We start from the raw sequence: 14,613 nt of genomic DNA, 5'->3' as shown, positions 1-14,613 counted from the left end.
CGTTTGTGGCCAGTCCTGTTGCGTACCGTTATGAACATCATTGTTTTTCAGTGAATTCACGTATTATTGTTTTGTCTATATCTTCCGCTAACCAGCAGCTCCGATTCCTGTTTTTGTGTCCTGGTTTATATCGTATTCCGCAAGACTGGTTATTACAAATTTACTTTAATACGTTAAACTGTGTCATGCGATGTATTGCTTTTGATTCCAAATTTTGGAAGAGTTTGCAACATTTATGAGCCCCCTTGGTGCTTTCATTCAGACAAGCGATCAGTTCATACTCCAAAAAAAAAGCATTACGCTTTACGTAGGTAAGCACTTAGTAGATCTTAGAGTAAACCAAGATTTTTTTATACAGCAAAATGACCCCGCTGCACCTATTAGTAAGTGGATTGGAGTCCAATGGAATGTCGAGTGCCGAGACATGATTACCCCTCGACAGTCAACACCAGTATGCCGGCCTGTTGGAGCCGGATAGACCGGCTGATGTCGGAACACGACACACTATGGCCAATATGGTGGGTTTTAACACCTTCTCTACGGTGGTCGCTAACCAGAGAGCTATAAAATGTATCCTACCACCTGCAAACGTTCAAGTGTCTGAAACATTATTTGCGTGAACCTCCTTCGACAAGATACGACTATGAAACACCCTTCCCAGGGACCAACAAACCGGAACATTTGCACAGTGCATCCAAAATATCTAACTATAATAAATCATCCGCCACCTTGCCGCGTCAAATAACTGACGATTAGATAAAGCGCTCATAAACTCATTAGCTGCCGACTCTTCCATTAATAACTTTATAAATAACATGACACTTTTTTGAACGGTTTACAACATTATAGGCTTGGATCTACCAATTTGACTTATATGGTTGCAAACTAGACAGTAAGCAGAGACTATCCCGCCCTCACACCCACCACTGCAACTCCTGTATGCCAGGATCGGCAGTCGCAGGCACTTTCATACACAACGGTAAAGCTCATCGAGTCCCCGAGGGCTCTTATTTGTCTTAACCTACTTATTAAGTTTTACATTGCGATAGGTCTTGGACCTCGCTTGTCAGGTACTTATTATTGCTCCGCACTACTCAAGTGCAATTTTAATAATAAAATAAAATTTGAGTAATAAATGATTGTCACAATCAGCTGTTACATTTTTGAATGCGGTAGAGATGGACTACAGCATGGTTAGCCTGGGTCGGGATAGTGCTACTATATTACTTTAAATCGATGGTAACTTTCGTCCCTATGATATACAGTCTCGCTGGAACTTGGGAGAACAAAGAACAACGTCTTTCTAGCACTTTACTCGCCACTGCTTTTAAAAGTTAGAAACGGTTTTGCTAATAAACAATCGTCATAACAATAGTAATCACTAAATGCAAACGTAATCGAGTACAGCCATAGTAATTATAAGGATGTACTTTTGAGTTTTCTATCAACAGTTCAGAAAACAATCACTCAAAAAAGCAGTCAATCGCTGGTCTTTTTCAGCCTGATTGTTGGTCTTCAGGCGTGCGGAGTTCCCGAGGTGTCGGGTTTCTGTCGGCATTTCCGAAGGGGTTACTCGATCCCGCATTGTGCTGGCAGACGCTTTGAGCTGGGCTGAATGCGAGGCAAAGGACGCCGCGCTTTACATTGCATTCAACACTAGTGTTGGTGTACGCTCATTGTGAATTAATCTATTAACGACGGTTATCTTTATAAATATTTTTGTTATTAGCTCCACGGTTTTTGGATTTGGTTAGGTTGGGACAGGTGTGGTTTGAGAATGGGATGGGCTGTTTGTGAGGTTTTGTTGCCGCAGAGGAAGACTGCCGGGAGTCGGTAGCTTCTGTCGTATGTGCCGAGCCTATTGTTTTGATGCGAACATGCTTCAATCACGCTCGAATTTCATGCTATTCCTTTAATTGAAAATCTTATTTCTTTGATGATCAATTTCCGAATCGAAGTTTGCATCTGTCGGAGTCCACACTCTATTAAATGGTAATCGGTACCCTATCTCTGGGCAATTAAGGCGAACCTCTCTGCTAGAGAATTAAACAGTTCCCGACATAAACAAATTGTCAATAATTTTTTACATAAAATTTGGCATTATTACATCTGTGTTTAGATAAGTTGGTGTAATATTTTTGGACATAAATTAAAAGAAGCTTTGTGTAGTTTACAGTGCGTGCGCGTTCATAATATGTGTATGATACGGGAACGATTTACTAATGATAAAACAACCGTTTTCATGAGCACTTTTATTGCATATGATTTATTTTTACGTGCATGGTAAAGGTACCCCGAGACTGCACTGCACCTAATAGTAGACGAGAGTTAGAGTTAGACGAGAGATGATTATCCCTCGACAGTCGACACAATTATGCCAGCCTGTTGAAACCGGATATACATACGCTGATCCCAGAACGCGACACCCTTACGTGGACCACTATAGCGGGGTTTTTTTTTAGTTAATGAACCAAAATATACGTATTATTGATATAATAGGTATATTTTGTAAAATGCTAAAGTGATAATTGCTTCTGATACTAAAATAAATTCAAACCGATGACCCGTGCACTTTGTATGAAACTAAATTAACTACTAAATTGTAATTTTCCTTCAAGCTGAATGAGGTATTTTTTTCAATTCTCATAATTATATACAGACTTTTTAAGCGATATATTTGGAAATATTGCAGTGCCTTCATACGTAATTCGTAACACAGGGCTATAATATGGCCAATGGCCATCCTCCAATTAACACTTGACTCCCTCTCTCTTGACGTCACTGAGGCAATATATTAAATTGTTTAAAACGTGTATTATAAGACTATTTTTAAATGCCTATAACGTGGTATTTAGAGATCTAGTTAAAATATGTTACGATATAAATTCTGAACAGCCAAGACATTAATGAGGAAACTTTTTTGTCATAATTTTATATAATATTTTCCCGCTTTTAAATTACTATTTTAAATTAAATGTTACAAAATATTAGTAACTGAAAACTTCATATCTGGAACAGTGTTTTTTTGTGAGCGCCTTAACCTTCGGTTGGAGTACCTTAATGACGTAGTAGTACGCGGTACGATCCGGCTCTGAGGTCCCGGACTCGAATCCCGGGTCGAACAAATTGCTATTGAATTTTTTTAATCAATATCAGGCCGGAGTTAGGAATTTGTGCCGACAGTGATAGACTAGTCTTCTATCATCTTAGAACGGAAATAACAGACGAAAACTCCGTGTCCTGGGTGCATCTCTACCTACCCTTTTGGGGATAGTTATGTCACTATGTGTGTTTATCAGGCTCGGATACAACTCCTGTTTAACTTATAACGTAATGTTTGTTTTATAACCGATATGGCGAACAAAAACAAAACGAACCCGTCGGGTGTGAGAATGTAACATGTCGCATGTATTTTTAAAAAACCCTGGTGAAATCAAACGGCTCGTCACATTTGTACAAATAACCGTATCGCGTTACTCCACGCGGACTCGGATATCTGAGAATATGCAGACTTAGCGTAAGGTAGAGATGATCTTCAATAAAACTTAGAGTGAAGTGAATTGTTAAAAAATAATCAGGGAAAGGTAGTAACTTCGCTTCATTTGTTAAGTGCATGTTGACCTTTGAAGGACATTGTTATCAATCGCTCCCACGTTATTATGTAAACCCGAAGCTCCTAGCATTGCTGACGGCCATCGGCGACCATGGCCAATTACAATCACGTGGTCTGATAGCTCATCTACCTTCGTAGGCAATAACAATAAGGTACTAAAGGCACAACTATTTCAAGTTAGCCCACTACACCAAACTTTCCTGCAACATTGAAAATTGATTTAATTTCCCCTTTCTCTTCTAACCATATTCAAAACACTCTATCTTATTTTCCTCTAAGCAAAATATAGCTCCATTTTATGTCCACGTCTGTCTTATTGTAACGAGGTGTAACCGACACTCGGCAATTCTCGTGGCGACACGTGAACAAGACAAAACACACTTTTACAAACAATGTTACGACAGATATTGTTTTACGCGGGCTAATGTCAATCACTTGACGAGGCAAGGAGGGTGTAACGGATCTTAGAAGACACCCTAATTGACTAATATGTTATACTTTATTCTCATACGTCATGCCTTGGTAAATAGTCCGGCTTAACCAATAATAATTTCATCAGGGATAAATCTCGTCAGTCGACAATATCTGGAGCTCGATCCGATTACGATCAGGTTCATTGGAGACACGTTGTCACACCCGTATAATAGAGACCCTCGCCACTCAACCACTGTTACTCTTGAACACCACGATCTGAGGAAGTATATACAGGGTATAAAATAGTGTAATGGTAAGTAGAGGGCAGAGAACGTAAGGCTTTTCTTCTCTCGCGGTCCTCCAGAGCTGGTCACGCAACTCGCAATGTAATATTATTTATAATTCAAGTCCAATTGGATATTAGTGAGGGAAAACATAAGCAAAAAATTGTCATTCATAATTTAAGACTAATTTATGAATTGAAACCATATTTCTGGGCTTGTGCTATAATAATAATTATTTCTTGGTGAATCATGCGTTAATGAATAACTTCTCTGGTTAAATAATATATATTATGTTAAATAATATATATTCCAGAGGGACAATATTATAATATCATAATTTACCACAGTAACGTTATGTTCGTAATACATACTATATTAATGCACTAAAAACATTAAACGTTCAACCAACATCTCAATACAAAACTCAAAGAAACTTTTTGATTTGTAACTACGACTCTCAAGAAAAGCATGACAGGATCACTTACATCTACCATTGTAGCGAGGATGTATTTTATAATAAACGTTTCATTTTGTAAAGATGAATTTGTATTTAGACAAAAAATAATGGGTTTAATTTCATTATGTATTCCATTGGAAATTTAGGAACATGTGCTGCCATCTCTTGTCGCATAGGTACAACAGAGCTCACATAGAATTTATTTTCTTAAAATTAAGAATAGTGTAACATAAAAGTTTCAACGATTATGAAATTTTATAATCCTATGAAAACGTATTCATCATGAAAAATCTAATTAGCTATGTTCTTACACAATCTGCTTTTAATTTATTATTACTACTAGAGCTTATTTAGATATATAAACTATCCCGTAATAATGATTCTTTGAGTAAATTTTCCCTATTCCTAAATACTATATTTAGCATAAAATTAATCCGTCGATATAAATTAAGATGTACCAAAAAGTTTTCTTCGTCCGCAATCAAAAATAAAGACAACATAAAGTTTAATTCTACACAGATTCGTTAACTGTTGTACTAACTCGCAATCAAATAGAAATTTACCTTATATGTTCCATTAAAAATTCTATTATAGAATTATACGTAAAGGTACTATTGACTTCGTCTAATACGATCATCTACCTGTACTTGAAATTTGACATTAACACTCAATACACTATTGTGCTATGATTTCGCACACTTCTCGTCGAAATCCCTGAAGCATACGCAAATGACACACGGATACAATTATTTTCTCAGTTCCCATATCGGACACTACAGACGCGCAACCAAACGGAATAATTTGGCTGACTTACTGACACTTCACTTATTGTTCGCTAGAAATGTAAGCTTGGATATGACCAACAAGGTGTTAACGTAAAGGGGCATTATTTCGCCGTTGTTCCGGCTTTGACATGAGAATTGTAATATTTTGAAGCCGACGTGAAGTTACTTCTACAAAAAATACAGGTGCCGTACTGGGAAAAAGTTGAATATTGAATAAACATACTTCCAAGCAGGTGGAATTAACTTTAAACACATAAAATTGTCTTATTTATTTATTACGAAAATAATTAAGTCTTATTGGTAGGTACTTTCTTTTTACAACGTATAAGTCGGCTTGATAAGGGTAAAACCGCGAAACGCATTTTAAAATAGAAGATCCATAGAGTTAATATATACTCCCTGTGCAATGTGAATTTTACTTTAGGCCAGATATTTTAGTCACTCTTTAAAATCTCTAGAGCAAGTGACTATTAATTTTGGTGTAGGTAAGTTTATTGTTTTCAGACATAAACAGTATAATTAATTATAGACCGTAAATCAGGGCCAATTTATGCCCCTATAGTTATTACCAAGGGGTAATGAGTCGCCAGCATATTTAAAACGCCCGTGTGACAAAACGTACAGCGTGCTACACAATTTTGTCTTCTATAAATCTAGAAATTTACATAAATTATAAATAGCGCTATCTGTTATCGAAAAGCTTTACTATTTCTGAACAGCAATCTGCTAGCAAATTAATCATTTTTTTCTTCTTATGCTACAATAACCCACAAGTGTACTGTTTACTTTAATGTGTACTTATTACGAATTTAATGATTTAAATAAACATGTGTATATTAATAAAAAAGAACGATTATTATTTTACGTTAATTATTGTGTTCATTTTAAAAAACCTTAGACATATGTACTTACACAAATACGGAATACATATAAGTAACGGTCACTGTACAGTATTATCAATAACAAATGACCGATATCTTTAGAAATATCAATGGAAAACTATTAATACAAACTAGTGCCATCTACCGTGCAAAAGATGAAGCACTGTCTAATTTATTTTTCATGGGTGATTTTTTATTTCACGGTAAATTGATTGACCATCGTATGAGCGCAAAATTTTTGTATGACAATCTCCCGAATGTCTGCTCTATATAATCTTAAAAGTCTTGTTTTAGTCAATATAAGCCGATACGACCTGTGCATGTTATGTTATAATATTCATATTACAAAATTGTTATTTCGTTTAAAATATATTGTATTTTTTGTTCCATCTTTATTCCATATTCACTGCAAACCGACATGGAAAATATTATTTTTTTGTACTTATACATATTATTTGTTTTGCGTCATCTATTGACAAGTAGCGTTGGAATAAGTAAATTGAATATTCATATCCTTATAAAAAAAAATAATAATTATTGAACTTACTACATCAATTCGTTCTATAACTTTAATGATTACTAAAAAAGCTTTTAATGTCTATCTACAATTTTACATTTTTTAAAAAAAATCACAAATACCGTTATAGCGCCATCTTGTACTTTATTTGTAATTCTGTCATTTAAATAAATTGAAGGATGACAAACGGCAAATAGGATGTAAAAAAAGACTAACTACAAGCTAGCACCACTCGTCGCACATCCGACGACGCGCCCCACAGTACTGCGACATACATTATGTTTATTCGGCGTCCTCTTTTAAATATTTGTAACACTATCTCAACTATGTATCTAAAGCGCCATCTGTTATCAATTTCCAACAGACTTTTCATATGGCACATCTCTAAGAATAATGAATAATAATATTTACAACTAGAAGTGCTTGTTTTAGGGGCTTCGGTACTTAAGAGAATTTTAATGACAGACTAAATATTACGCATTTAGGATGATAATATTACGCATGAATTATAATCAATTTATTATATTAAGCATGAATCAGTATACAATATTTTAAATTATTTTATTTGTTCAGAGTATATATTTAGGCCGCCGCAGAACTGCAGTCCGCCGTCGACTTGCACGATGGCGCCGGTGACGAGGCGGCTGTGGTCGCTGGCCAGGTGGACCACCATTTTGGCGATATCTTCGCCCACACACACCTCCCCCATAGGCACCGTCTTCTCACCCTTCTTTAGCCAATTCTGGTACTCTTCTTCTGTGTAACCAGTTATGCGCTTTACGATGTTGGACACCTGAGACAGTTGAAATACGTTATTAAAGATATTAAGTATATCAGAGGTGTCCCAAATCATACGGTACGCAGTAATTGCTCTGCGGTTGGGCATCTATTATTGACATTAATAAAATCCACTGAACATAAAAGCAAAAATTGGAACAGACGTACAAATGCATTTTTTTATTTATTCCATAAGTTTGTTGTATTTTATCCTATGAAGAAATTTTATCTAATGATTGAAATCGTAAAATTATAATTCTAAAAACAGAAAAGGTACTCACAGTTAACCCAGGACTGACTGCGTTCACCCTGACTCCTTTAGGAGCGAGCTCCAGAGCCACCAAGCGGGTGAAATGATCCAACGCAGCCTGTCAATGAACAGATACTTGAGTTATTTCGTATTTAGTGCATAGCCCTTTGTTTTGTGGGAACATAGTCCAATACCAGTATATTACGAGTTTTGACAAAAGCATAGACACGGCACATTCAGTTAAATTCCGATAAGGAGTAAGATCGTAAAAGGCAAAAATACCGCGTAAGTTTGGTTATTTCATTAGTTTTAGCCACATAGGCAGCGACATCGTTTATTTTTGCCCCGCCCTATATACCGCATCTGATGCTACGACCAAGAACTACTAACTACGCAAAAATGACGTGTGCTGTGTGCATTGAAACAAAAAAGGTAATTTACGCTTTTTTAACATTGATCGGGCCTTCTATTTGGTTTTGATAACCATATCTACGGTATAGACACCTCGTAAGCAACTCACAGGGGGCATAGCGTGTTTGAACTCATAAGAATCGTCTCAATTATTAGATGTTACATAGACAACGATTGAGGCCCTACTTAATTAAAAAAGTTTGAAATAAAAACTACTTAAATAAAACACAAAAATCTTTAAAAAAGTAAAAAAACTAAATTTGTTTGTCCTTTAACGTAACGCGTCCTACATACCTAGTAATATTTTGGCCTCAGCGACCTAGCGTCGGTAAAGTAAAAGAAAATAAAGTTGAAGGACAAACAAACACATTTTTTATTGTACTTTTTAAAGACATTTTTGTGGTAAGATTTACTTATTTTATTGTTTACAGGAAGAATGGCAAGATGATCAAGTTATCATATAGATAGCGTTGCTCCAATAATAGTTTCCTAAGTTAGATGTGTGCGAGAGAATGGGCATGGCTAAGAGCGCCATGTCTCACCTTGAAAAAATCTGGAGAAACCGTAACATTTCCTTTAAAACCAAAACCAAGCTGGTACGGAGCTAAGTCTTCTCGATCTTTTCGTATGGAGCTGAAACTTGGACACTGAAAGCTGCAGAGCGGAAACGTATTGACACCTTTGAGATGTGGTGCTGGAGAAAGAGGCTCTCTATCCTTTAAACAGCATTTCGGACTAACATCTCCATATTGCGAGAACTCAAAATCTCCTCGCGGCAATCATCCGACTGGCTACCCAGAATCTTGGATTACTTCGGTCACATTGCAAGAAAAGACGGTAACAACCTCGTGAAGCTCATCATAACCGGCAAAGTCGCTGGGAGAAGGTCTTGTGACCGTAGGCCAATGCGTTGGTCTGACCAGATCCGCACCGCTCTTGACCATACAGTTTACAGCGCCCTCCACACCGCCAGAGACAGAAACAGATGGAGAAAGCTCGTTTGTGAGAAAGTGATACAGAAGGGAGGTCACGACCCTCGATAGTGAGGAATACGACGCAAAGAGAAATTAGATGTATAATTATGCATTGTATCACTTAAATATGTGTAAAAAAAAAAAATTTTTCGAACTCAACTCATACAAAAACCATTTAAACTTAGCCGAATGCACCTTATTATACTTAAATTGATAAGGTAAAAGTATTCTTGATGCCCCAAATCGGGATGATGTCGGACGGTTGATCCTAAATATTAAGCCAAGACAAATGTTTTATAGTAATTGCCTTGTTTATGCCTTGTATAATACTAAATATCATTATGCAAGGTATAAACAAAGTGAAGATAAAAGTATATTACTCAGTCGCAGCACAGAGTTAGGAAGTAGGCGGTGTGATACCGCCGTTCTTCGGAAAGTACGCAAAGCCGTTAGTCCTACGCCTGGTCTCTCTCCGGTCACGTCAGATTGTCGTCTCACCGGAGTATGAGAGTGCACCCGTGTATTGCGCACTATATCTTGCGTAACTGGCTAGCTCGAGATTGGCCGCCGTGGCCGGAATTCGATTAGAATGGATTAATTAATTATTTTTTGAACAACAATTTAATTTGATGGAAAATTTAAAAAAGTATGATCTATTATGGATTTTTCATAAGGTTTTTTTCCGATATTTACCTTCGCCATACCGTACGGCAGGCTGCCAACCACAACAACAGTTCCAGATATGCTGGAGATGTTGACAATATTGCCCTTGGACTCTATGAGGGCCGGCACCAGCAGCCTCGTCAAGTTGTAGACTCCTCTCACGTCCGTATTGAACACATCGTCGAAGATCTTCATGTCGGTGACTTGGATACAGGTCCTGGCGCTGATCCCAGCATTATTGACCAGTACATCCAACCTGGGAGTTTGAATTTTAGTTATTACGATTTTCATTAAGAAAATTAGTAGTTCATTAATATCTACTTATATTCTTGTACACGACATTTCATTTAGACACCACCATAATTACTATAATTCTGCCGCCAAACGAATGCATGTAGCCTATTTTGAAGAACTTTGCAAATTCTTATAGTATGTTATAGTTATTCTGATGTTCCAGGACGACAAGCATAGTAAAATACTTACCTTAAATTAACATTCTAGATGTCTGTTTGTAACTATGGACAGGTGTCGTTAAGCGTCGGCTACTAGTATCATGGAGTTGTATAAAAAACAGGAGGAGACCGTACAAACTTGTAAGTAAGGTATCTAAATATATAAAGTACTTATATAAGTATTATAAGTTTAAATTTGACAAACTTAGCTTTCCCGTTTGATCCCTAGACACGGTTATTGCACCAGTCGAAAATAATAAGTTTGTAATAGTGAATTCGCTTTTACTGATTCTAGGTCAACAGAAACTGACATAAGCGGTCATATGTTGACATAAATGAAACTTTTTAATAGCTGAAAATACCGTAGTCTCGATTATTTGACATCTTAGTTACATAACCACTTAAATTTCGACTTAATAGCTCTACGCAGTCCTGAGAAAGGGGGTCCTGACAGACGGATAGACAAAAAGAAATCCTATAAGGGTTCCTATCGAGCAAAGAATATAATACCCTCCCTATTGAGGTACGGACAACTAAAAAAATATTTTAAAGAGGTACATTGAAAATAAAACCACACCAATGTACCAACCCAAAAGTAGGCAGATAATTAAATATCTTAGTCAGTAGCTTGCAGACATTGGAAAATAACCATAGTCAATGCAGCGAAGAGAGGTGCATATATTTTTTTTCATATTCAATAGGTAGGAACTTATTTTGGACATTTCGGTAAGTAAGTATAGGTTAACGAAATTTAAAAAATTTCGTAAGTAGTGAATTAGCTAGGTAATTGGACATATCTCTTTGATATTTAATATGACAGTGATTATACTGGGTAAGGCTCATATTTTTAGCGCTATCGCATACAGGAGATCGCAACAGAAGGTGTCACAACTGAAATAATGTGTTACAACAGAATTTGTAAACCTTTTTACACAGTAACACTGACAGAGCTTATTTTGCATTTTAAATAAGTGAGTGGTATATATATTTCATTTTTTATGTATGTTTGTATTTAGTATGTATATTTAGTTTTCGAATTATTTTGTGTATAGTAAATTGATAAAATAAATAATAATATTAAATTAAAAACATGATTTTTTTTATATATTTTTTATTATATATGACGTATTATTAAGTTGTTTATTTTCAGATTCAGCTGACTTATTTTTAAATTATGTTTTATAAATGTTGTGGAAAAATAAATACAGTTTGTGTAGTGATCAAAAATTTTATTGTTCTTAAATATTACAATCTACACTTTCCTTTATAATTTCCGTTGTAATACGTCGCACAATTTGTGTCACTCTGTCGCACAACGGATGTAATTTACAACACGAACTAACCTAAAAAATCATAACATGTAAAGTAATAAATATAGCCTTCAAAAACTGTCATAGTTCAACGAAGAAATGATTGTTGTGTATGATTTAAAACAAAAAATCAGGACAACTATTTAATTAATGATAATTCCAAGGAATAAATCTTACCTTTTCTTAACGACAAACAGTCTGCTCCAACACGTTCTTCCAACTAACACGAAAAAAAGATGGCGGAATTGTTCAGGAATGTGTCAAGTACGATGAGCTAGTATTGTCACTTCAACTAAATTAATTCTTTATGGTAGATTATAAACAAGACCAGGAAATATCGCGTTACACAATGACGTGTTACAAGAGAATAAAATTTGGGACACCTCTTAAGTTGTTAATATATACAATACGGGGTGATTAATTGTAGTTGTTGTCGTTTTTTTTCGTAGTTAATATCCTATAGAACAAGATATATACGAAAAATAAAAAGTCATAATGATAAAAATTATATGTGTAATGATTTGTGTGGAGTGGGCGTATGCGGACACCAACAAAATGTATGGAATGAAAAAGTCGAACATTTTTTATTTTAATGTGGAAAAATAAATACTAGAAATATGTTTATGAAAAAATTTGAGATAAAACATTATACGTACTATATTTCATTTTTATAAAAACTAGATTTATTATATTTTTTTTATTATTTTTTTTGGAGTCTAACTCTTCGGACACAAACATTTTACAAAATGCGCTAAAAATATGAGCCTTACCCTACTACCAACTCATTACGAAAGCATAAATTATAAAAAAGTAAACACCCAATTATAATAAATAAACTTGCCTTCCATAATGAGCCAACGTGTCTTTAGCGGTCTTTTCACATCCCTCGTCGGTAGAAAGATCAGCGACAATAATAAACGGTTGAATTCCTTTCTCCGCGGCACACCGGGCGGCCACATCTTGCAAATTCTTTTCATTTCTGCCCACAAGTGATAATTTAGCACCACATTTTGCAAACAACAATGCTATGGCCTCGCCGATACCCGAACTGGCACCTGTCACCAATACTATTTTATTATCAAATGTTGTTTCCATTTTTTTGTTAAATAATAACGCGTGCGTTCAACCCAGTCGTTCGAAGAGCACTGAATAACAACACAAGTAGGTATACCTACCCACCTAGCTATCTGTTGGCAACAAGCGCAAATATACTGTTAACAGTCGTAAACCGATAAATACGAGAATGATTCCCAAATCCTACACTTTGAGTGCTGTGAGTACTTAAGTATTATAATTTTTTTATATGAATTGTACAGTTATATAAGACCAGGGGCCTTATTCTCTATCCCGTACGTTATTTTGACAGTGCGTAACAAGCACATAACACAACGCATCATGTTTAGGACTATAGAAATTTGGCTTACAGAATACCATTCCACGCACATTTCTCGAAGATAACATGACACGGCCGCGTTACGCGTTTACACTATCATACAGAATAAGGGCCCTGCTTATTGCATTACTCGGTCATACTCACGCTATATACATGTATGTAGGTTACGCTATATATATGTACCTTGTAATTCAGTGTTTTGTCGTTATTGTTCTGAGGTTTTGTTTTGCTATGTTGCTTGACATTTACCGTCACAGGAAAAAAACTAAAGTTGTTTAACTACGACATATATCTACAGCGTTAATTTGCATTGAAGGCACTTATGCTAGAGCACTGAATATTAACCCAAGCAGGTACACCTACTCACCTAGCTATCTGTTGGTAAAAAGCGCAAATAAACTAATCAATCGCAAATCGACAAATACGAGAATAATTCCCAAATACCACACCTTCATCACTATATAAACGTGGTTTGAAAACATGTCTAAGTTTCTGTCGTCCATGGCCACAGTAAAAGGCTAAATGTGTTTTCTCAGATTTGACCCACATGTAGACAATAATAATTATAAATAATAAAGAATATAGTTGCATAATATAAATAGTTGAATCTAGGTCAGCAATAGCACGAGGCCCAGTAGAGTTGGGTAAAACCATGTTCTCTCCCTTGTATCCTTCAGGAGGATTGTTGTCTTAAAATATTAATGTAAATACCTACCAGTGACTTTATTTAAAATTGGTCACAATCTAAAGATCCTATAATCCTGCGAACTATTTTTATAGAAAATATATCTCTTAGTATAAGTAGGTACCTAAGTGATCTGGGAACTTAATATAACTAATTAGACATACTTGAGTAATAGGTGCAGCAATATTCCTAACTCTATACAGACATTTTATGTTAGTCGCAAATAATATTATAACAATTGTATGTTTTATAATATTGTGCATTTGATTCGCTTGATACTTGCATAGACGTAATCTGGCAAAAAAAAAAAAAAAAAACAAATTTATTTTACCTAAATTCTATCAGTAAAATCGTCAACACGAAATCTCGATTCCTCAATATTTGCATCGAAGGATTTCATAAATTGTCTAATTAATTAATTATGGCCAATTAAATCAGACATCAATCTTATTCACTTAAAATAATAATTGGCGATAATTTCGTACAAAAATGACTATCTAATAAGTATAATCTAAAAGTAGCGCAGCTTTATAATTAAATAACCAAAACACAGTTGATAATTATGAGAGTTGCGCAAAATACTACGAAATGTAAACTTTATTTAGATTGAGTACTTATTTACATTACAATAAATCATGTGATCAAATACGTAGATATCTTGACGGCCTAGCAATGTTGTACCCTCATAAAGCCTAGAATTTAGATAGTCTAAGCTCTGGACAAATTAATTGCATTTATAGAATTTAA

The 14,613-nt window shown here is 35.4% G+C and overlaps 1 protein-coding gene and 1 long non-coding RNA gene across 2 annotated transcripts; both read right to left on the bottom strand.

Annotated features, from left to right (window-relative positions):
- Positions 1-7,431: 7,431 nt before the first annotated feature.
- Positions 7,432-12,941, bottom strand: LOC115449737 (3-oxoacyl-[acyl-carrier-protein] reductase FabG). The gene is made up of 4 exons (XM_030177624.2): positions 12,630-12,941; positions 10,057-10,282; positions 8,010-8,096; positions 7,432-7,744 (listed from the first exon to the last, which is right to left on the bottom strand). Exons 1-4 carry the CDS (start codon positions 12,881-12,883, stop codon positions 7,508-7,510), a joined length of 804 nt encoding a protein of 267 aa, XP_030033484.2. The 5' UTR covers positions 12,884-12,941; the 3' UTR covers positions 7,432-7,507.
- Positions 11,691-12,287, bottom strand: LOC115449738. The gene is made up of 2 exons (XR_003939202.2): positions 11,966-12,287; positions 11,691-11,821 (listed from the first exon to the last, which is right to left on the bottom strand). It is a non-coding gene; the product is annotated as an uncharacterized LOC115449738 (long non-coding RNA).
- Positions 12,942-14,613: the final 1,672 nt, after the last annotated feature.

The sequence above is a fragment of the Manduca sexta genome, chromosome 24 (assembly GCF_014839805.1).
Source record: "Manduca sexta isolate Smith_Timp_Sample1 chromosome 24, JHU_Msex_v1.0, whole genome shotgun sequence".
Taxonomy (NCBI): domain Eukaryota; kingdom Metazoa; phylum Arthropoda; class Insecta; order Lepidoptera; family Sphingidae; genus Manduca; species Manduca sexta.
The sequence above is the reverse complement of the archived record's forward strand: the minus strand, read 5'-3'. Positions and strand labels throughout refer to the sequence as shown.

Bases quoted from the DNA above. Each gene is read 5' to 3' on its own strand.
- LOC115449737 (XM_030177624.2), bottom strand. From the start codon at position 12,883: ATGGAAACAACATTTGATAATAAAATAGTATTGGTGACAGGTGCCAGT. The intron at 10,283-12,629 runs GCAAGTTTATTT...TCAAACTCCCAG, and splicing joins ACGTTGGCTCATTATGGAAG to GTTGGATGTACTGGTCAATA. The intron at 7,745-8,009 runs GTGAGTACCTTT...CAACTGTCTCAG, and splicing joins CAGTCAGTCCTGGGTTAACT to GTGTCCAACATCGTAAAGCG.